Source organism: Talpa europaea (assembly GCF_964194135.1).
Source record: "Talpa europaea genome assembly, chromosome: 7".
NCBI classification, from domain to species: Eukaryota; Metazoa; Chordata; class Mammalia; order Eulipotyphla; family Talpidae; genus Talpa; species Talpa europaea.
The window spans coordinates 53,280,284-53,301,703 of NC_140074.1; the positions used below are offsets into that span (position 1 = coordinate 53,280,284).

Consider the following 21,420-nt stretch of genomic DNA (forward strand, 5'->3'; position numbering starts at 1 on the left):
GGGTTCATGTCGTTGAAGGCGATGTTCATCAGCTTCCTAGGGGAAAGAGCACAATCAGTACCCCCTTTTAGCTTGCGCTCATTACACCGATGTGGCTGAGGAGCCTGCTCTCAGGGAACTCACTTTCCAGGTGAACAAGATAATTTCTACCCCAGGTGATATGAGGCAGGCAGAACCTCAGAGCTATGGGAGCTCTAATTCAGTAAGGAGAGGTTGATCAGGGAAGGCTTCCTGGAGGAGGCCGCGCATAAGCTGAGTTTTGAACAGTGAGAAGTTGGACAAAGATGGTGGTGGTGGAGAAGGCAGCAAGGAGGCATTCTAAACAGAATAAACTGCCAGCCCAAAAGCCCAGAGGTGTCTTAGGAATTCAAATTATTGTTTGGTAAGATTATAGGGCATAGGTACTGGGTGCAAGAAAAGGTAGGCAAGAAATGAAACTGCATAGAGGCCTTGAATGCGTTGGTAGGGAGACACACAGATTGCTGAGGTGCGGGAGGAGGTACATTCCTCAAGATTTTTAAACTATACTGGAGGCTCAGTATCACTGATCTCCACTTGGCAATGAGTCTCTGTGAGTCCCAGGGTATATAGAGTTGGTGGTCAAGGGAGCCGAGTCCAGGATGGGGGTGGATGCTCACCTGCTGTTGCAAATGGTCTTGGTGAATAAGCGCATGTACTGGTAGATCTCCAGGCTGTCCTGCAGCCTCAATATCTCCTCCTCATTGTACTTGAAAATGGCCAAGGCATAGCGGAACAACACCTGGGGGCAAAGTGGGGGTTCAGCGGGAGCCTGGGTCAGGGCAGGTAATGCCCGAAGGGGGAACCCACACAGCCAGGATGCAGGAGTCCCTGGACAGGCGGCAGAGGTTGAAGGCTTGGAGGAAATGTATGGAGGGAGGCCAAGAGGGTGACTGGAAACTCCCAGGGGGAGCACAGCCTGAGTCCTGGCTCTGCTCTGACTTGTCCCAGGACCCTGGGTGAGGTGCTGCCCCTATTGCACCTAATGGGGATAAGACTGTCTTTATATGAGGTGTCAGCAATCAGAGGTGATGACAGATCTGAGGTGCTTTGTAAACTGTGAGGTGCAGCAGATCATCAACTATCATGTGGAAACTAGGGTGGAGGTAGAGAAGGAGCCCTTCCCACAGCCTCCTAGCAAGATCAGGAGCAGAGGTGGGACCTGACCCAAGTGCCAACCTCCTGAGTTCAAACAGGAACAAGAGGAGGAGCCCAAGTGACTGGGGGGCCTCCTGACCCATGCTTATGCTTCCCCTCCAGGGAAAGGACATCCCTCCAACTTTAGGATGCATCTTCAGAGGCAGAGGCAAAGCCCTTTAGTTCACAAAGCCCTGTTCTTGGATGTCCTCGACAGTCCTGATAGGTGACCATGGTCTCCCCATTCTCTAGGGACAGAATGGAGACCCAGGGCCCTGCTGTTCAGCCCCAAATGCCCTACCTTGGTGCCCTCATATAGGAAGGCATCCCAGACCCGGAGGAGGATGTTGCTGATAAGACTATCTGCAAAGACCACGAGGAACCAGTTGAAGGTGATGAAGGAGAGGTCCACACGGTGCTGGGCCAGGTGGGCCATCAGCCTGGGTAGCTTCTCCGAGAGTAGATCCTGGAGCACCCGCTGGTCCACCTGCAAGTCGGTCAGAGGGCCCATCAGATGCCACTTCAATGTCAGGGCTGGCTCCCTCCTTGCCAAACCCTTCCTGCTCAGCCGGCCCACACAGTCCTACAGCAGCCCAAGTAGGTCCCACCCTGCCTGGGGGCATAGGGCACCTCGAGTTGCCAGAGCCCTGCCTGGCTGGGAGACAGGTTCAGTGGCCCAGCACTTGCTGATTCCAGAGTGGGCAAGCAGTCCCTGGTGCTAGAACATCAGGCTTCAACTCAGAGCCTGTGGGCTGTTCAGTTCTTGCCAGTGGAGGCCAGTGGAGTTTTGACCCCTTGGCCCACTGAACCTCAAGCCAAGCAGGAACTTAGGCTTGCATCGGCCAGGTTCAGGTATGACTGTTGTACAGAGGGAGGAGTGGGTGCCCGAGAGGTCCTTGGCTTCTGATATTAGTGGGCATGTATAACAATTCGAGAATGCTGACCTGCATGGAGACTAAGTCCTCTCCCTGCCCTACTCACCTGGGACGCTGTCAGCATCTTGCTGTAGTAATCAGCAGGCATGATGGTCTCCACAATGGCCACCAGGCACCAGAAGGCACTTTCCTCCTCATCCAGGACCAGCAGAGCGATGGCCGCCAGCCTGGGGTGGAAGAGGAAGAGGCTTGGAGTGACTCACAAGAGTTGTGGTCAGGCAGCCCGTGGTGGAGTGGCTCCTGGTCCTGGAGGGGTGGGGGGACTCCTGCCCAGCCTGACTCCCTAACCAGGCTGGTATTCTGGCACTTGGGGTGAAATGAACATGCTTCCAGGGAGGATTACATAGGGAGATTTGTAGAGCAATGAGGATCATCTTAGAGTAGGGGCTCTGTAGTCCCACTGCCTGCGAGTGAATCCTTTCCTGTAGCTTCCTAGCTGTGTGACCTTGGGCAAGTTAGTTTACCTCTCTGAGCCTCTGCTGCCTCAGAATAATCACAGAACTGTTGCAAGAATGAGCCAAGCTAACATATCAAATGCCCTGCACAGTGCCTGACACATAGTTATCCTCATCTTTGTATCTATCCCCAGCCTTTGAGACCTGAGCAAGTGCACTAACCTCTCTGAGTGTTAACATTCAACATCAACCAAGTAGGATCAGCTACCTCCTGGGGCGGGGGTGGGGGCAGTTTGAGAGAGAGGACTGTCATATAGAGCTTTGCCCACTGTTTGGTGTACACCAGTTGCTCAATATATGGAATTCTTTTTCTACCTGACACCTCCTCTTCCCCAAAGTTGTCATGAGGCTCTAGTGAGACCATGGATGAAAAAGAATCCCCCACCCCCAACACACACAGTGTTGAGCAGGGATGTCTGCCTGGGGATATAATTTTCTTTAGTTCTCTCATCTTTCCTGGACAGGCTCAACCGGGGCCTGTTGGTAATGTATCTCCCACAATGTGTTGGTGCTAGCATTCCCCCCATATTCAAACATACTTTGGGGAATGCTGTATGTGCTGTCCCCTTTCAGAGGCTTTGATACAGATGATCTTAACAAAGCCTCTGAGGAATCCTGTAGTGAAAAAACCCTGTGTGCCTTTGTAACCTGGGGCTGTCCCAGGGGATGTGGGAGGCTTTAGCACAGTGCACCACTGAACCCCTCAGGAAATGCTGTGTTACAGCACAGTGAAGCCTCAGACTCTCAATGAGCATTTAAAGTACATTTCATTGTCTCAAAATTTAGGCTTCTCTGGGCTCTTATTAGATTGAATTCATCACCTCTGTCTTCTTCTGAGATTCACACTGTTTTAAAGAAACAGTGTTGATTCTCAAAAGAAAAAAAGACTCCCCTTCTCTCTCCCCAGTAGATTTGGAAGGTATTTCTTTCCACTCTGGGCAAAATATTTGTACAAATCTTCCTGACCCAGAGTTGAGTGGATGGAGAGGAGAATAGTCATAGATTTGGGAAACAGAAAGTTCTCTTCTATCAGTGCTGGGTTGGAGGGGGAAGATTTTAGAGGTTATTTAGTTCAGGAGTAGCAAATGTATGATACATTGGCTACTTCTCTGTCTATGTCCAGAGCAGACATAACTAATCGATTATGACTATTATGACTATTCCCTTCATCTATGTCCGGGGAAGACATAACTAATCGATCATAGTGCTCTTTCTCCTTGTGTCTGGAGCTGTTTCAGAAACTCTCACAAGGTTCTTGGCAATTCCTTTCTAGACCAGTAGAAAGATGGTAGAGATGGGAAGACTGAGACCCAGAAAACTTGCTCAATGTCACTTGATGAAAGAGTGGAACTAGGAATAGGGATGTGCTGGACTCCCAAATCTAGCCTCCCATTCCATTGGAGACTAAGCATGTGATCAGGCCAGAAGCTGGCTTCTAACATCAGCTTAAGATTTCTACACACACTAAAAGGTCAGTGATGAGAGTTTGCTGCTGACAACTTCTCAGGGCTGCGGCTAGACGGCACTCAGGGCCCAAGTAGGTCTGCAAATGAGGGAGTGTGGTGAAAGGGGAAAGAAAAAAGTACTTTAAAAGCACTCCAATTTTACTTTAAAGGGAAATGACTTTCAATTATTTTCTGTTCTAATCAGCACTATGATGTCTGTTACCCTCCAGTTTGTTGCCTAGAAGCAGGGTCTGTTCTCTTCAGACACCACAATGCAGTTCTAGAGGCTGCCCCTAATGGCTGCACTCAGACAAGTGAAAGGGGCTTGCAGGGTTTAAGGGCCTTGAAAGAGTGCATGCACATTGCTCTCCATATTTGAACAGGCTCTTTCTAGTACAAACACTTCCTATTTAAAAATATGAACATTTTCTAAATGCCAATAATCGGTAAAAACAGCATCCAGAAAAAGAGGTAAAGAAATGCCTCTGGGTGTCTTCCTCCTTTCTGGTCTCAGTAGTTTCCCCATGGGCCTCTGTGGCCTCTGCTGTCTCTTTCCACGTGGGGAGCTTTTTTCCTTCTAAGAGGCTTATCTCAGGACCCCGCCTGCTAGAGGATTTAGCCCTGCCCTTTCAGCATAGGTCAGACCCCCAAACCCAGACATGGCTACCACATTCCTTAATCTGATCAGGAAAATGCACTGTCTGCCATGGCTCCTGTTATGAGTGAGGGCACATGGTAGGAGGCCCAACATGGTAGGAGGCCCACTCTGGCAGCAGTGCTTGGCCTGCCATCATGCACGGCGAGGCACTGGGCAGGTTCCTTAGCCTCTCACACCCCCTCTTGTCTCACATGGGTAAGGGAGGGCATGATGCCTTCTTCACAGGGTTTTCATGAAGATTAGATGATGTCAGGTATGTAAAGCACCTGGCATGTGGGGGAGTGAGAGACCAGGGAACACACAGCCCCACAGAGGTCTGCAGAGCAGCACCTGATGCTATACAATCTCAGGGTGCAGCATTCCAAAGGAATGTGGGGATAATGGTGCCTCCTGGAGGTGTGTGGTGCCCCAGCCTCCAATGACCATCTGGCCCCCAGCCCTGTGTCCTTTTCCTGGCTTTTGTGAGCTTGTAACATTTACATATTCCTTCCATGGGCTCATCTGAGTAGGTTTCAATTAAGCAAATGATCCCTGACCCAGACAGGGGCTGTGTGCAACACAACCCCAGGACTCTCCAGGAGGCTTTCTTCTCTATGCAAGTAGCAATTCTCCTCCCCACACAAATGCCAGGCAAGTGCATGGGATGGGGAACCCTGGGCTCTGACCTACCTCTGTCTTGAACATGTCCTTTCACCAGCTTCTCCCCATCTGAACAGTGGGGATCACCCCTGAGAAGGTAATCTTCCTGGGCACCCCTCTCAGGTACTTAAGTGGGTACTGTCCACATCCACTCTGCCCTCAGGCTACAGTGGCTCACCTGTTCAGGCCTTGGCAGTAGCCAATGGTGGGATTCTGCCAGGAGAAGGCCAGTAGCACTCGGCGGAGCTTGTCAGGGAACGTGGAGGAGGGACAGGTGAAGTGCTTGTTGTTGGGGAAGGTTCGGTTCAGGTCCAGCTCGATCTGGCGGGCAGCGGGGTGCTTGTGGGCCTGGCCCCGACTCAAGAGCTCCTTGTATCGACCAGGAGAATGCAGGTGGTAGACTCGGAGGTGGACCAGCCACCTCCAGACACGTGGCCTGTGCTCTCGGGGCACCCCGGCCCGCAGCAGCTGCTTGACCTCTGTTGAGCGTGTCAGCTCACTCAGGGCAGCCCAGCGCTCCCGCAGCGGCCGCTCCACAGCCTCATGGGCCAGCAGGTGGTGGGAGTGCACCTCCAGGGCCTGGATCTTGGCCAGCAGCTTCAGGTCTTCCACCTCGTAGTTGGGCACCGTCCGGAAGCCATATTCGTCATACTCGCTGCTGGCAGAAGTCCATGTTAGCAATGCCTCCCAGGAGCCCTTCCCCTATAAGCAGCAGCGGGGAGGGGTACACCCATGGGCAAGGTTGCTGCATCCACTGCAAGTTAGAAAAGCAGCCCTGAGCAGGCCACTTCAGTTTTCCCAATCTCAGTTTGCTCATCTGTGCAATGGGCATAGGAACTCTGCGCAGGGAGAGCCTCTGCTGCAGACTGCTGGGGGCCTCAGTGGTACCTGCTACATGGTGAATACTGGAGAGAGACTGACTCATTCTATGCAAATACAGGTGGCCTCTTATTACTCATACAGCCTTAGGTCCTTCCTCTACTGCCAATATGGAACCCGATTTCCACAGCCGGGAAGCCCAAGGATGGATGGGGAATGGACAGCATTAATGACAAGCAGAGATGTGAGAGCTGGGAACCCATTCCAGAGGGACTTTCAGTTTTTCGACATGTATCTGTTCTTACCATGTGCCCTGTGTGTGCTACTTCATTTAACCCTAATGAATCTGAAGAGAAGGAGGTCTTAGCCTGCATCTCTTGGAGGCTGAATACGAGGTTCAAAAGGTAAAGTGGTCCAAGGTGCACAGAACGAGAACTAAGTCTGGTTCTACAGCCTGAGCTCCTGACACTGGACCACCCGGCCTCAAGAGGCCTTTGACCCTTGTCACAGACCCTCCTGTGACTGTCCATGTCCACTGTGCTTAGTGAGGGCTTGGCTCAGAGGAGGCTGCTGGCTTGTGCCCGCTACACTCCTCTCTGGCTAACACCTGTGGAGGGTGTCCTGGGGAAGTAGAAAAAAAAAGCTCTGGAGGAGTCTTGTGCTAGCCGCACTAATGTGCTATGTGGCTTAGGCAGGGGCTGCCTCCCGAGGTGGGGGTCATCTGAACCACATGCCATTCATCTGAAGCCAAGGGGAGGGAGGGATGTGCAGACTTGGCACATGTCTGCAGTAACCAGCAGCAGGCCAGTTGGGGACCCCAGGTCCTGCAGACCCACCCGCCCCAGCCCCCACTGTCCTCACCTAATGGGGCTCAGCCCCACACTGTCTGCCGAGGCATCGCTGGCTTCCCATTGCAGCGCCTCCTGGATCAGATGCCTCAGCAGCTCCGAGCACTCACTCGCCTCATCCCCCATGGCCTCCTGCAGCCTCCGTAGTCCCTCCAGGTACTTGCTTTCCACCTGGCAGTTCTTGGCTTGGAGGTAGGCACACTGTGGGAGGGAGAGGTGGCATGTCAGCCCCGGTTGTGCTTGGGCACACCTGAAACTGGAACCAGGTGAGACAGCACTGCCCCTCTCCCATCTCAACCTTTCCAGACCTTCACGTAAGGAAAGGAGATGGGCGTAAAACCCAAGGGTTTGCAGTACGGCAGAAAGGATTCCAGGGAAGGGAGGACTGGGCCCACACTAGACCTGGGTTCAGGGGAAAGTGGGAAGGGGTGGGCCAGGGCAGCACAGAATTTTTGTGGCCTGCAGTTCCATCATGCTGCAGCCACTGCTGCGTAGGTGACCTGTGGCTAGTTACTTAAGCTCTCTGCCATAGCTTCTTCATCTGAACAATGAGGAGGACACAGAGTTGGTCTCAGGATTCTGGTGAGGGTCAGACGGGCTGATGTGTGTAAAGCCATTCCCAGGGCATCTGGCTCATAGCAAGCTCTCTGCTGGTGCTATTAAGGCCAGGAAGGTCATGCATCTCTGAACACTGACCTTGTGCCCTCTGCTGCCACCATGTGGGTTCTTGTTCCTCCAATACACTACCTCCCCCACAGCACAGCTTTAGTGCACACTCCCAGTCTGCTTACTCCCGCCCCTTGCCTAGAACTTTTGTGTTTCTACTTATACAAGCTGGGCCGTGCTGGGCAAATCTGGTAACTTCTCTGGATCTTGTTTTCCTTCTGTGTAAGATGGGGACAGGAAAAATCTGCCTTGTAGCATTGCCATAACCTGAGGGCTCCTCATCCTGGGGTGGCAGAGTGGGAGCCTCCTGGCCAAGACGGTCATTCCACAGCACCCCTGTCCAGGTCACTACCAACAAATGTTTGCTGAACAGCAACTCCAAGGAATTCTGCGAGCCTATTTTCCTACCTGTTCCACCAGGGTCCCACCTACACTGCCCTTTACCAGTAAGGCTGCTTCCTGAGTCTGTCACCAATACCCTATGAGCTACATATAAGTTGCTCCCGAACACTTGCACAGCTGCTTCCCATGGGGAAGTGTGTGGGTGATGGGTAGCTGCCATTGTGCTAAGAACTAAAATTAACTCCATTTTACCTTCCAAATTTCCTCTGGAAGTAGCAATAGACCCTAGAGTTCCTAAACAGTCATATCAGACAGATTCTGCCAGTGCATTTGTTATCTAGGAGGGGAAATATACTCCTGGTCTACCATCTTCCCAGAATCCTCTTGCACCCTCCTTGAGGATAGGAGCTGAACTTAATGGTCTAACACCCCTACCCCATTATTGCCCAGTGAATGCTGCTGAACAGATGCCTGACTGAGTCAGACCAAAGGAATCTGGAGAAGAATCTCATGCAGGTCTTACTCATGAAGGGTCAGTCCAGAGGAACCTCAGGAACCTCCTCAGCTAATGTGGAGAGAGATGGGGGGACTGAGAAGGGGAGCCAAGAATGGTGATGGCCAGAAAAGGGCTCCTGCCTCTCACCTTCATCAGGAGGGCTTTCTCCTTCTCAGCCACCTTTCTCCAGATCTTTGTGACTTGGTGAATCTCTGAGTTGAGAAAGCGGTTCTGGATCCGGTATGCTTCCATGTCATCCTGGAAAAGAGAGCAAAGCATTTCATGAGAGGCACCCTAAACATGGCCTTAGTCCTCACCTGCAAATGAGCTTCTAACACTTCCTTTCTTTAGAAATTTCCAATAATGGTAACAAAAAAGAAAGTCTGAATGAATGCTATTACCAATAACACCCTCCTCTAATTTTGATCACAGCTTGATGTGGTAGAGAGAGCTCTAGGCCTGGAAATCAAGTCGTAGCTCTAACTTCCAGGCTGGGAGGCCTCACTAAACCTCTCTGACCCTCTGTTTCCTCATCTATAAAAGAGGCAAATGCCAACTGCCCCACTGGGCTACTGGGAGACTAAGGGCAGCAACATGTTCTGTAATGCTAAATACAAGGACTAAAATACAGCAAACATTTAACTAATGTTGTTTTCAAAATGAACATATTTTGTCATATATTTGCCATGACACTGAGCAATTTTGGAGCAGAAATATTTTTTACTTAGTGCCACTTTGTAAATATTTCTTCAGGATGTTATGTAAGCTTCCCAACAATCATTTTTAATGTCTAATGGCAATTCTATGGGGTGAATTTACCATAACTCAAGTTGTTGTCATCTATGCATTTGATTATGAATAATGCTGTGACGTACATCTCTGAGCTTAGAATTTTTCCACTGAAGCTGTTCAGTGGGGGGAGTGAGATGTTCCTGGAGCATGTAAGGAGAGGCTGGCCCAGAGCTAGGAGTTCCAGCAAGAGCCTGAGCTTCAGAAGGAGCAGCCACAGCCGTGACTCTGTCTTCATTCTGCAGGATGGACCCTGCAGAAGCCACCCAGACACACACATGCACACATAGCTGTATCTAGCAATTCCAGGGCATTCATTGGCTGAAACTAAACCCCTTTTCCTCCCACTCAAGAAAATGTACTGGCCTTAGGTGAGTGTGAAAGATGCTATTACAGGGGTGATTTGGGAAGGGCCCTGATATCTGGAAGTGAAGAACATCACACCTAGACTGTCTGGGACTGCTGGCTGCCTTCCCCTTGGAGCCCCATTTTCTTGCCCTTGTGTGTAGGGGACAGGGAGACTGACATAAACCTCATGTCTGCAGCATAAGGACCAACCTCCTGGGAGCTCAGGATTTCTCAGGCCTTGGGAAATCCCCACTCCCATGACAGCCTTACATTTTAATCTCTGGAGATTTTTAGAAAACTCTTGAACACAGGCTGTATGGGGTCCCTGCACCATCACTCTTGCCTCCCCTCTCCACGCAAACTCTCTCTCTTATGTCCTCCCAGCAGCCCCAGAGGGACACAGACGAGGTCTCAGAGGACCCAGTGTAGAATGTTCAATGCAAGTGTCCCCTCCCTGTCCGAGTTCTTACATCTGAGAGCTGCTCTTCTGATTCCCAAGCTCCCCCTCTGCTTGCTGAGAGAAGACCTCCCACTGCTGCTCTTATAGTCTTCCCAAATGCCTGGGAAAATGCAACAAGTCTCCAGGTAAGGCAGGAAAAGATCTATGGTTACAAAGTTCCTACTGTGTTCCAGGCCCATGTCCCCTCACATACAATATTTGGTGCAGATTAACCTTTACCACAAAGCTGTTGCGTAATGCACTGTCATTCCCATTTACAGATAAGGAAACAAGACAGAGAAGGTGAGCTCTCCTCAGTCACGCAGCTGGTAGGAAAGACAGCCAGATCCCAGCCCAGCTCAGCTGTGTTCACTCACAGTAGGAATCGAAAACTATTGGTGAGTGAAAGCACAGTCAAGTTCGCCCCACACTGCACTTGGTTCTGCCTCCTGGTTGTTGCCCCTCCTTCGTCATTCCAGGAGATGCTCACTGGTGTCAAGGCTTTGGACATGTTGCATGGTACCCCACTTGCACCCACCCCAGACAGAGAGGGCAGGTGTGGGTGCCCCTGGAGCAGCAGTGGCCGTGGGTATCTGGGTAGCACCCTCCCCTTCAATTAGTTGCCCTACCTTGAGTGTTGTTCTTGGCTCAGAACTGTAGGGAGGAAAAAGAGAGACTAAGAGAAGAGAAAAGTCACAGACAGTCAAGGCCAAATGAAGGAGGAAAATGCCACTGGAGAGAGGGGGCAGGAAGAAGAGCTGTCCACCCACCTGCCTGCCTTCTCCAGGATCAGGACCCAGTTGCTGTCTTGGGGAAATGCCATGTGGACTGAGGAAGGAATGCCATGTGGTCCTGGGGAAGGCCATGGATTGGTTGTGGGGAGGCAGGGTCTAGTGCAACCCTGCCATGTGTGCTGTGTGGCTCTTGGCCACCAGCCCACTCCCCCTCTAGGGCCCACTATCCCAGCCCAAAAAACTAGACCCGTCTCCAGCTCTGTCACTCAAGGGGCCAAGGATTCTATTCTCCAACTGACAGTTTCCACAGCAAGGGGGCATTTCCTTCCCGTTGGGTGTCCCAATGATTGGGCAAGCAGGAAATGTGAACATGTTCTGTGACAAAACCTAAAGACAATGGATTTTTGTTGGGTCATCTATTCCACCACCCCCCCCCCCGCCCCCCAGATCAGACATCAAAAGGTTTTTTTTTTTAAACAAATAAGGAGCTCTGGTACATGAATTCCTTTAGCACAGAACACTGGGTCTCTGAGGATTGGCAGCAAATGTATACTTGTTTGAATCACACCCACAGTCTCCTCTTATCTGGGCTCACTGACAAATTAATGTCCTGAGAATGTACATTCAGTGGGCACACTCAGCTCCTAGGGGAGCCCATGCTTCCAGTTAACTGTTCGGGTCACCTGAGTCTACAGCTCTGACCCCCAGGATGTCTATGGGTTTGCCAGGACCCAGCAGGAGGGGCCAGAGAGAAAAGGGAGGCACTTGGCAGGGCGGCAGCAATGGATGGAAGCAATTCTCACTGCTGTGTGAAGGTGGAGAGCTTTCTAGCAACCTAGTGGCATCTGCATTTGAAAGGTTTTGTTTTCACTTTGACTAAATAAAGGAGCAGATTCAGAGGATGGTTCTGTGGTTTTTCTTGCTGAAGAAAGGGGAGGGACTCTGAGTTTCAGGTTCTCTTCTTCTAGCCTTCTAAATACTCTGTGAATAGGAACCGTAAAGTGTTTCCTTGAGAGAGGAGATGACCTGCCCGAGGCAGAGCCAAGATTTAAACCCAGGCCAGCCTGACCTCACAGCCTGGGCAGTGGCCATGCGCCACACTGCCCACAGGTCTCTCAAAAGCTTCTGGATTTCTCTTTATTCCTCCTCCCCTTCACTTTCCCTAACAGCAGTCTTTGGACACAGCAGCAGAGAGTTCTACTGTTACACGTATGTACGTGTGTGTGGCAATGAGTGGAAGGTTGGGGGCAGGACTGGCCCTGGTTACACGGCTGCCATTAGGGCCAGTGAGCCCGGATGGGGTCTCTACATGGTCTGACAGCTGCTATCACCAGCCTCCAAGAGGAAGCTGCAGCTCATAGCAGGCATCACTCCTAAAATAAATTTCCTGCCCTCTTTGCTCAAGGGTTCTCTATGAAGAGGCTCCCAAACAGAGCTGCTGCCCGAGCAAGGTGAGGTCAGGGTGGTGGTGAAGAAGCTGAAGACAGCAGAGCAGACAGGCTAGTCAGAGATCTGAGCTTCCAGTTCCCCTGCTTCCTCAATGCACAGCCCTGGGCAAGTTACTGCACCTTTCTCAGCCTCAGCATCTTCATTTGTATAGTGGGGAGTACACCAGCATCTGCCTCATAGGGCTGGCATGAGGAGTAAGTGAAATGATGTAAGTAAAGCACCGGGGAGAGTGCCTACCGCACTGAACAGCCCGTAAGTGTTGCAGCGACTACTGTTATCCTGAGTCACAGACAGCCATGGGTTACCTGTCCAGTTTGTGGAACCACCAGGGAGAGCTGCCCTGGCACCCCAGGGCTCCCAAGGGCATCAGCATGGCACTGAAGGAGGCTGAGCAGGCTGGCCCCAGACTTAGCTAGTCCTGCACTTTGAGTTCTGACTCTGTCTTCAGCTTGTTCATCTCTAATTTGATAATCAAGAAAACTCTTCACTTTTCAGCATAAGATTGCATTGAAAAGCCAGAGTGCCCTGGGTTTTCTGGTTAAGAAAGTGAAAACTTGTGGAGCCAAAATTCCATGAGCATCTATTTCAAATAAGAATATTCCAGAATTAATGGTATTCCTGTTCCATCTAGAAATCTCTTAGGGTCGAAAGCATGGCCCTCCACGGGGGCCCGGGAGCTAGAGAGAGGGGCCCTACCTTCAGATTCTCTATCTTCTCCTGTTGGCTCACGAAGTCCCTGTTGGCAGCATCTGGGGGCGCTGGGGGCTGTTTTTGGGGATGCATGAAGTCCTGAGTGACCTTCTCAGAGAGCTTGCAGATGACCTGCTGTTTGGCCTCGTTCTTGTCCATCAGCAGCTGCACATGCTGCTGCAGCTCCTGCACCTCCTGCTCCCTCAGGCTCGCTGTCTGCATCAGACTCTCCCGCTCCTGCTCCAGGGCCTCCACCTGCCGGCCCAGCTCCGCGATCTGCCGCACTTTGTGCCGCACCAGTTCTAGCCGGTCCTTGTCCTCGGCCGCGGCCAGATAGGCGCTGGATGCCCTCTTCTCCTGCTGGGCATCCTCCAGTGCCTTGTGCAGGATCTTCACCAGCTCCTGGACAGGGAAGAGGAAGTGCTGGTTAGGGGGCAGCGGTAAGGCACATGCTGTACCCAGTTCTAATGGCCCTGAGAGGCAGCTGGTAACCCCCCTAGGATATCTCATCAGTGTCCATTTTCTCTTTTTCTGTTCAAAAGATCCCCCCAGCTAAAGACTATGTTTCCCAGCTAGATGTGTTCTGCCTACTGTTCTGGGAATTGATATGGCTGCTTCCCGGGCAGGCCTATAAAACCACTACAAACATGTTCCCTGGGTCCAGTTCCCTTCCTCTGGCTGGGAAACAGCAAGAACCAGAGCAGCCCCCTGGGAATCACAGCAGGAGCTGCATGTTGAGCATGGCAACGTTGCCCCATCAGAACTGCTCCCTTACCTCTGGATTCTTCTATGTGAGTGAAAAATAAACTTCCAGTTTGCTTCAGTATTTTTTTTTTTTTAAAGATGTATTTATTTATTTATTTATACAAGCACTGGGTATAGTCAGAAGCGCGGGAGGGTGAGAGAATTCACCAGAGCCAGAGCGGGGAGCAGAGCAGGCAGAAGGACCGAAGGACACTGCTGAGGGGAGCAGCGGGCGGCAGGAGAGGTCTGCGCGCCATGTGGGACCCTCCTCTGGTGGCTGGGGAGCAGCTGGGGATCGAACCGGCGCTGCAGAGGTTGCGGGCAGCTTCGCAACCCAGCGCTCAACCGCTGCGCCACCGGGGAAGCCCTGCTTCAGTATTTTGAGGCTTCTGTGTTATAGCAGCCAAGCCTGAGCCCCGACAAATACATGTCCATTGCAGAGATGAACACACCGAGGCACAGCAGAGTTGAGTGGAATTTAATACCAATTCATCCAAAGCCTAAGCAGGTCAGTAATGAAACTGGGGATAACAGGGAGGGGGGCAGCTGTGTGGCTCAGGGCATGGTTTTCCCTCTTGTTCTTGTGGTAGACCTCATTAATTCATCTCAGTGTTCCTTCTGCTAAGCCTAGGCCTCAGTATTCCTTCTGCTAAGCCTGCCTAAGCCTTCTGCTAGGCCTCAGAATCCTTCTAAATAGAGCATCCAAGCAGTCACCACCAATCAAGTTGAGACAGCTTCTGAGAAGAAGCACATTGGCAAGCCCATGCTAAGTCACACACAAAGAACTTCCTTCACACTATGTGAGCCCAGCCCTCTCTAGAGCCCACGAGGCCTACAAGGCTGGCACATTTGATTCCCAGGGAAACTCAAGGTCTGCTTGGCTCCCTGTGCTTCAAGCCTCCGAACTCCCCAGAAGGTGTCCTGTCCCAGATCAGGAATGTGAATTCAATCAGAGCCAGGATCAGAGCATCAGAAACCAGGTGGCCCAGCAGCCAGCTCCACACGCACTTCCAGCCTGGCAGGTAGGGCTCTTAGGTCACAGTGCTGCGTTCCATGCAGTCTCCTTTGGAAAAACATGGTTTCCTGGAGACATGTTAACTGCATCCATGCCAAAGTATTTAAATAAATGGATTGGTTGGGCAGAGTTTGCTAAGAACAATTACATTTTGGAGGAGAACTATCCTAAATCATGACTTTATTTGAGAAGCTAAAGACCACCAAATTAGCATGCATATATTGAAACATCAGTAGTAGTGACTGTTCTGTCTCTGGTTGTTTCTTTCACCCACGAATGTACCCATCCATCCATCCATCCATCCATTCATCCATCCATCTACCCACCCACCCACCCTTTACTAAGCACCCACTCAGTGCAGGTGCAGGATCCAGAGAAGAGCCAATCACAGATTGTACTTCAAGCACCTCAAAGGCTGGTGGAGTAAAGGTAAACTACTCTGATAGCATATTCACAGTAAGAGAAGGAAACAAAGGTGTCTGTGGGGGCTCAGAGCAGAGAGCAATGATTTCGGCCTGGAATGGATGTAGGGGAGACCATCATATTCCATAGAAAGGAGAGCAGTTTCAACTGATCCTTGAGGAATGGAGGGGGCCAGAGATGTCAAGCAGCAGATGGGAGATGAGGGTGGGGAGGGCTTTCCAGACACAAATAAACCAACAGTTCCAGTAAAGGCCCAGGTTGTAGAGCTGTGGGGGTCCTAGGGTGTGGCGAGAAGGGGGGGGGTGAGAGGGATGGTTGTAAACCAAGCAAGAATGTTTGGAATGAAGTCACTGCCCAGGGCTAGCCTGAGCGAGATTAACATTCCTGTGGCTCAGGATCACTGAGAACTTAGACCATTTTCTGTTTAGCAGAGGTTTGGAGACTACTTTCACCAGGTAACAGCCTGGTGAAATAATTAACAGATGCCATTGTCCAGACTTGCCCAAGACTCAGAACCAGGTGGGTGTCTTCCCCCAAGTTTGGGAGTTTTGAATCTAAAGCACATTTCTTTACATCCAGCTGTATTTTCACATGTAACCCTAAACATCTATGATCAATACATCAACCCAGAAGGCTCTCATCCCACCTCAGAATGAGAGGGAGAAAGGAACTGGGGCTAGGGGAGAGGAATGGAGAAAAGTAGTGGGAGTGGGAATGGACCACAAATTCAGAAAATCTGGAGGCTCCAGCTGCCTTCCTATCACATGGGAAGAATGAAGCCCAAGAAAGGAGAAGGGAGAGGCCAAAGGGATCTGGTGGAGCCCCACAAGTGAGAAAATTATGGTTAGAACAGAGGGTTCCCAATGCCTACACCAGAATCCTTTACTTTTCCATGATGTACAGTGGATTTTGCACTTGAATGCTGCTTTCAATGTCTTTTTTTTTTTTAAAGATTTATTTTTTATTCAAACAATAGCTGGGGTAAAGGCCAGAGGCGCGGGAAGGTGAGAGGATTCACCAGAGACAGAGCGGGGAGAACAGGCAGAAGGACCAAAAGCACTGCTGAGGGGAGCAGCGAGTGCGACAGGAGAGATCTGCCACGCCATGTGGGAATATCCCTGGTCAGCTGGGAATCAAACACACGCTGCAGAGGCTGCGGACAGCTTCACAGCACTGCGCTCAACCCGCTGCACCACCAGGGAGGCCCTCAATTTCTTTAAAAAATTGAAAGAACCTATATTTGTAGCAGTATTATTCACAATACTCAAGAGGCTGAAACAACACAATGACCCAACTGTGTATTAATGAATGGACAAACACTATATGTGTGTAAATATCTATCTATCTATATATATATTTATATATATCTACCTACATATATATGCCACATTTGTTTATCCATGCATCTATGCATGCATACAATGGAATATTATTCAGCCTTATATATGAAATCCTGTCACATGCTACAAATAGAGGAACCTTGAAGAGATTATGCTAAGTGAAACAAATCAATCATAAAAATACACCTTACATTCACCATACAGAGATATTAGAAACAAAAAGGGAAACTTGTGATTCCTTGCATTTTAGGGCTGCTTTTGTCCTTATGCAATGCCACGGCCCCTCTCTGGTCAGTCTTGAGGAACACCCTCATTTGCATTAGCTCAAGAGTATTCCAGGTATATGGAAACAACCCAAACATCCAAAAATAGATGACTAGATCAAGAAGATGTGGTATATAAACACAATGGAATGTTATTCAGCAATCAAAAAAGATAAACTCATGCCATTATCAGCAATGTGGATGGAGCCAGAAGGAATTCTGCTCCATGAAATAAGCCAGAAGGAAAAAAAAAATATCGTATGATTTCACTTATAGCAGGAATACAGGGGAGCCAAATGAGACATCAGTGTAAACAAATGATAACAGTACAAAACGCAACAAAGCAAAATCAGACAATTATAAATCAGAGACATACTTCAGGGGAGGAGGAGGGGAGAGGGATCAGAGGGAGGGAGGGAGGGGCACAGAGGACTGTGGTGATGGTGCACAGGTGCCTTGATGAAGGAAACTCTATGGGGACTACACCTGTGGGGGTGGGAGGAAGCAAATATTGTTTAAAAATGAACAACGATGTAAAAAAACAAAGGTTTTTTTTTTTTTTTTTAAAGAGTATTCCAGGGCCTCCCCGGTGGCGCAGCAGTTGAGCGCTGGGTTGCAAAGCTGCCCGCAGCCTCTGCAGCGCCGGTTCGATCCCTGGCTGCTCCCCGGCCACTGGAGGAGGGTCCCACATGGCGCGCAGACCTCTCCTGCCGCCCGCTGCTCCCCTCAGCAGTGTACTTCGGTCCTTCTGCCTGTTCTGCCTGCTCTGCTCCCCGCTCTGGCTCTGGTGAATTCTCTTACCCTCCCGCGCTTCTGACTGTACCCAGTGCTTGTATAAATAAATAAATAAATAAATAAATAAATAAATAAATAAATAAATAAATCTTTAAAAAAAATAGAGTATTCCAGGTATAGATGTATGAAGATTCCCTTAACCCCAGCCCCCAAGGATGGACATCTAGGTTGCTTCCAATACCCACAATTAAAAGTAATGCCTTAGACCAATTCTTTAGAAGTAGAAGAGCTGATCAGGTGATACTGTTACTATTTTTTTTTTTTTAAAGATTTATCTATGTATGCATACAAGAACCGGGGTACAGGCCAGATGCGCGGGAGGTGAAAGGATTAACAAGAGACAGAGTGGGGAACAGAACAGGCAGACTGACGAAATACACTGCTGAGGGGAGCAGCTGGCTAGACAGGAGAGGTCCACCGCGCCATGTGGGACCCTTGCTGGCTGGCTGGGATAGAATCAGTACTGCAAAAGTTGTGGACAGCTTCACAGCGTTGCGCTCAACTGCCTGTGCTGCCAGGGAAGGCCCTGTTACTATTTCTTAATTGAATTGATATTTAACTCATCTCAGACTGTGATAGGTGGTTATACGTTGTCATCTTACTTAAAATTTTAAAAGTCAATAAATAAGCTTTTTAAAAATAGTCCTTTTTCTTAGCATAGAAATGACACTTTCATCACTCACTAAGACCAAGTCAGGTGTGCCCAGCAGGGGCCATGGGAATGAACAGTGGACTGGGAATCCAGGACTTCAGTCACTGGGCTGTAGGGGCTTGGGATCAGCTGGATACAGATGAAGGAGCACTGGCTTTGGAGTTACACAGGCTTCGGCTCCCATATGGTCTATCAGAAAGCTGAAGCTCAACTTTCTTAAATGTAAAATGGAGATAATGATCTTACTCCACCAAGAACTGTTGAAAGGACGAGAAAGTATGGCAAGTGTCACTCTGCAACCAAAACAGCCACGGCCCCTCCCAAGCCTCCCCCCATGACCTTGAGACCTGGGCCTGTACTCTGTAGTCCCGGTACTCTGAAGTCTAGCTCAAGGGAAGTAAAAGAGTCACTTTGTCCCCCTCAAGTTCCCTAAACAAATAATATGCCTTCCAAGTAATCCTGAATGAGTTAAGTTGGCTCCAGAGGCTCCAGGCAGGGCCTGGGCAGGGTTCATCATTCCCTGCAGCCAACAGATGGCCAACATCAGCACAAACAACAGCCTTCCATATGTTAGCACAGACGGCAGCCAGGTGGGGCGCAATTCTGCCAAGTGTGAGAGCCCAAGTCATTGGGCCCAGCAGCCATCTGGTGCAATGTCCTGGAGTCCAAATCTCTTGTGAGGCCAGTTCTGCAGGGGCCTGGGATAGACAATGGCTTAATGGGTATCGGAGTCATCCTAGGGTTTAACATGACTCCAGAGGTGCAGGGAGTACATTTACTTTTTCTGAAAGGTGGTTATGGTGCTTGTGTCTGATACTAGGCCATGGAGGAAGCAGCCAGGCTGTGGTGAGAGTCCTGGACCTGGAGGAGACCAGGGCCCTGGTGCCAGGAATCTGTATACACCTCTCTAGTAAACGCCATTCTAACTCCATTTATAGAGCAGGAAACTGAGGCTTAGTGAGGCTAAGAAACTTGCTTAGGGTCAGAATTTGGGTCTGCACCTTCTTTAAGGGCCTGTACTCTGAAGCACCCACTAGGCTGAAGTGCATTGGTGAGACAGGGGAGAGCACACAAATCTACTCAAACAGCAAGTCAAAGCTAAACCATAAGACTTGTTCTTCTCCCAACTCTCTGTCCCAGGGCAGGGTCAAGGTTTGTTGGAAATCAAATTTCTAAGAAAGTCCATATACTTTAATGTTTACACAACTTCCTCTTGACATTTTCACTCTGACTGCAGGGCAGTTTTCAACAGCCTGGGCAGCCCTTACTCATCTCTAAGAGCTTGCCTTTGTTTCTGGAAGGATGGTGAACTGTCCAGGATTGCGCAGCCATCAGGCCCAAACCTAAATGAAGTCTAGGTCTCCTAGGGCCTCTCAAGTTCATCTCACCATTTATAATGCCTTAGAAAGAAAGGCTGAGTCAAGAGAGGCTGCCCAGATTTCCTAGAAAGAAGAGGAAAAGGTGGGGAAAGGAGAGGTGGTATATACATTCCAGATTTCTTTTCTTTTCCAGGATCTGGTCTGGGACTTAGCTCTTTTGTCCAGGGATCAGGCAGACACTAGAGCTCTGCTTAATACCATCTCCGCTCTCAGAGACATTGTGCAGCCTCACAAAGCAACACAGACAAAATGGGAGGAAATGAGAGTAACTGGCTGCTAAGTGACACCGAGACTTCGCATGCAGCAACAATACATCTGGGTGTGGATTTGCTTCATGTCTGTCTCTGCCCTGAGATTGAGACCTAGTACTTAGAACCCCATGACTCATCTGAATTCCTAGGAATTCAACTTTTTATGGTATTCCCCATAACAGATCCTCAAAAAACCTTTCTGAAAGGCCCATCAGGGGTCTCCCTGGTGGCGCAGGCGGTTGAGAGCAGCGCTGTGAAGCTGTTTGCAACCTCTGCAGTGCTGGTTCGATCCCTGCCGGCCTCAAAGCAACCCACATGGCGAGCAGACCTCTCCTGTCTCGCCCGCTGCTCCCCTCAGCAATGTGTTTCGCCAGTCTACCTGTTCTGTTCCCGGCTCTGTCTCTGGTGAATCCTCTCACCCTCCTGCGCATCTGGCCTGTACCCTGGTTCTTGTATCAATAAAATAAATCTTTAAAATAAATAAATAAAATAAAATAGAAACAACAGGCATTTATTAAAAAAAAAAAAAGTCTGATGAGTAAACAAATAAGTTGAGAACCTAAGAGTGAATGAGCTGCCTCCTTTGAGAACTCTCATCACCTGTGCCCCACCGAGGACACAACTTCTGCCCTGCCAGGAACAAAGCCTCCACTGGGTCCCCTTATATCTACATAGGGTGAGAAAGGCAGAGGAGGGGCAAAACTAGGTAGGGAGAGCATTTTTCTGAACTGTCTTCTCCAAAAACACAACACAAAGGAAAAAAAAGCAATGTACAAGGGCGATAATATTCCAAAATACAGTATTCCCTTCCCCTCCCCAGGAATTAAGAGTCTGGAAACTCTAGAGCCAGGTATGGAATCAGATGCAGCATTATCCTCCGGGAGGGATCTGAGAGCATTATTGTTATTGTTATTAATATTATTGTAACTAAAGTGGTCTTCAGGCACCCTGCCCTTGGTGGCATTTGGTCACCTAGTCTGAGTGACAGCATATCCTTGAGTAATCAACAGTGTGCCAATTTGAAGGACCTGCAGTTTGGGCATTAAGGATGACAGACTGGCCTAGCCCAGAGGGCTAGTGCCTCACGACTAGCTCATCCAAAGGCTCTAGGCCCAGAGTGGTATGCTGGAGTCTGGGGCCTCTCTGGGGTCAAAGCTCACCTTCTGAGACTGTAACTCCTGGGTAAGCATCAGAACCTGCTGCTCCAGGGCCAGCGCTTTCTCCTGGGCAGTTCGATTCCGCGTGAGTCCATCAGAGAAGAATGGGAAGGTGTTGTTCTGACGCTTGGCTTTCTGAATGAAATTGGCAGTCAGAGAGGACTTGAGTATAGGCTTTGGAGAACCTGCTGGCTCTTTTCCTGCTCAAAAGGAGAAACGCAGAGGTTATGATGAAGGACATGAGGTGTTCTCAAACTTGAGCTTGCTATGGAAGTACTGGCAGGGCTTGTTAAAATGCAGGCTTTTGAACCCTACTCCAGAGCTTTTCGCAGGGAGGTCTTGAGTATCTGCATTTCTAAAAGGTCCCTGAGGCTGATGCACCTTGTCCAGGGATAATACTTTGAGAGCCACTGGGATATATAAATATTATCTAGACTATGCCAGCCAGGTCATTCAGCCCGTTCTGTAAACTATACTTGGACTCCCACTTGCAC

At 49.8% G+C, this 21,420-nt stretch overlaps 1 protein-coding gene across 1 annotated transcript in view; it reads right to left on the minus strand.

Annotated features, from left to right (window-relative positions):
- Window positions 1-634: 634 nt before the first annotated feature.
- The window catches only part of TBC1D2 (TBC1 domain family member 2), a gene marked incomplete at both ends in the record, with an annotated part of 34,064 nt that continues 13,278 nt past the window's right edge, over window positions 635-21,420 (minus strand). Inside the window, 8 exons of the mRNA XM_084236390.1 lie at window positions 635-760; window positions 1,457-1,642; window positions 2,137-2,257; window positions 5,466-5,942; window positions 6,968-7,155; window positions 8,606-8,716; window positions 12,914-13,309; window positions 20,930-21,126. Coding sequence (XP_084092516.1) covers window positions 635-760; window positions 1,457-1,642; window positions 2,137-2,257; window positions 5,466-5,942; window positions 6,968-7,155; window positions 8,606-8,716; window positions 12,914-13,309; window positions 20,930-21,126 — 1,802 coding nt within the window. The remainder of the gene's footprint in view (window positions 761-1,456; window positions 1,643-2,136; window positions 2,258-5,465; window positions 5,943-6,967; window positions 7,156-8,605; window positions 8,717-12,913; window positions 13,310-20,929; window positions 21,127-21,420) is intronic.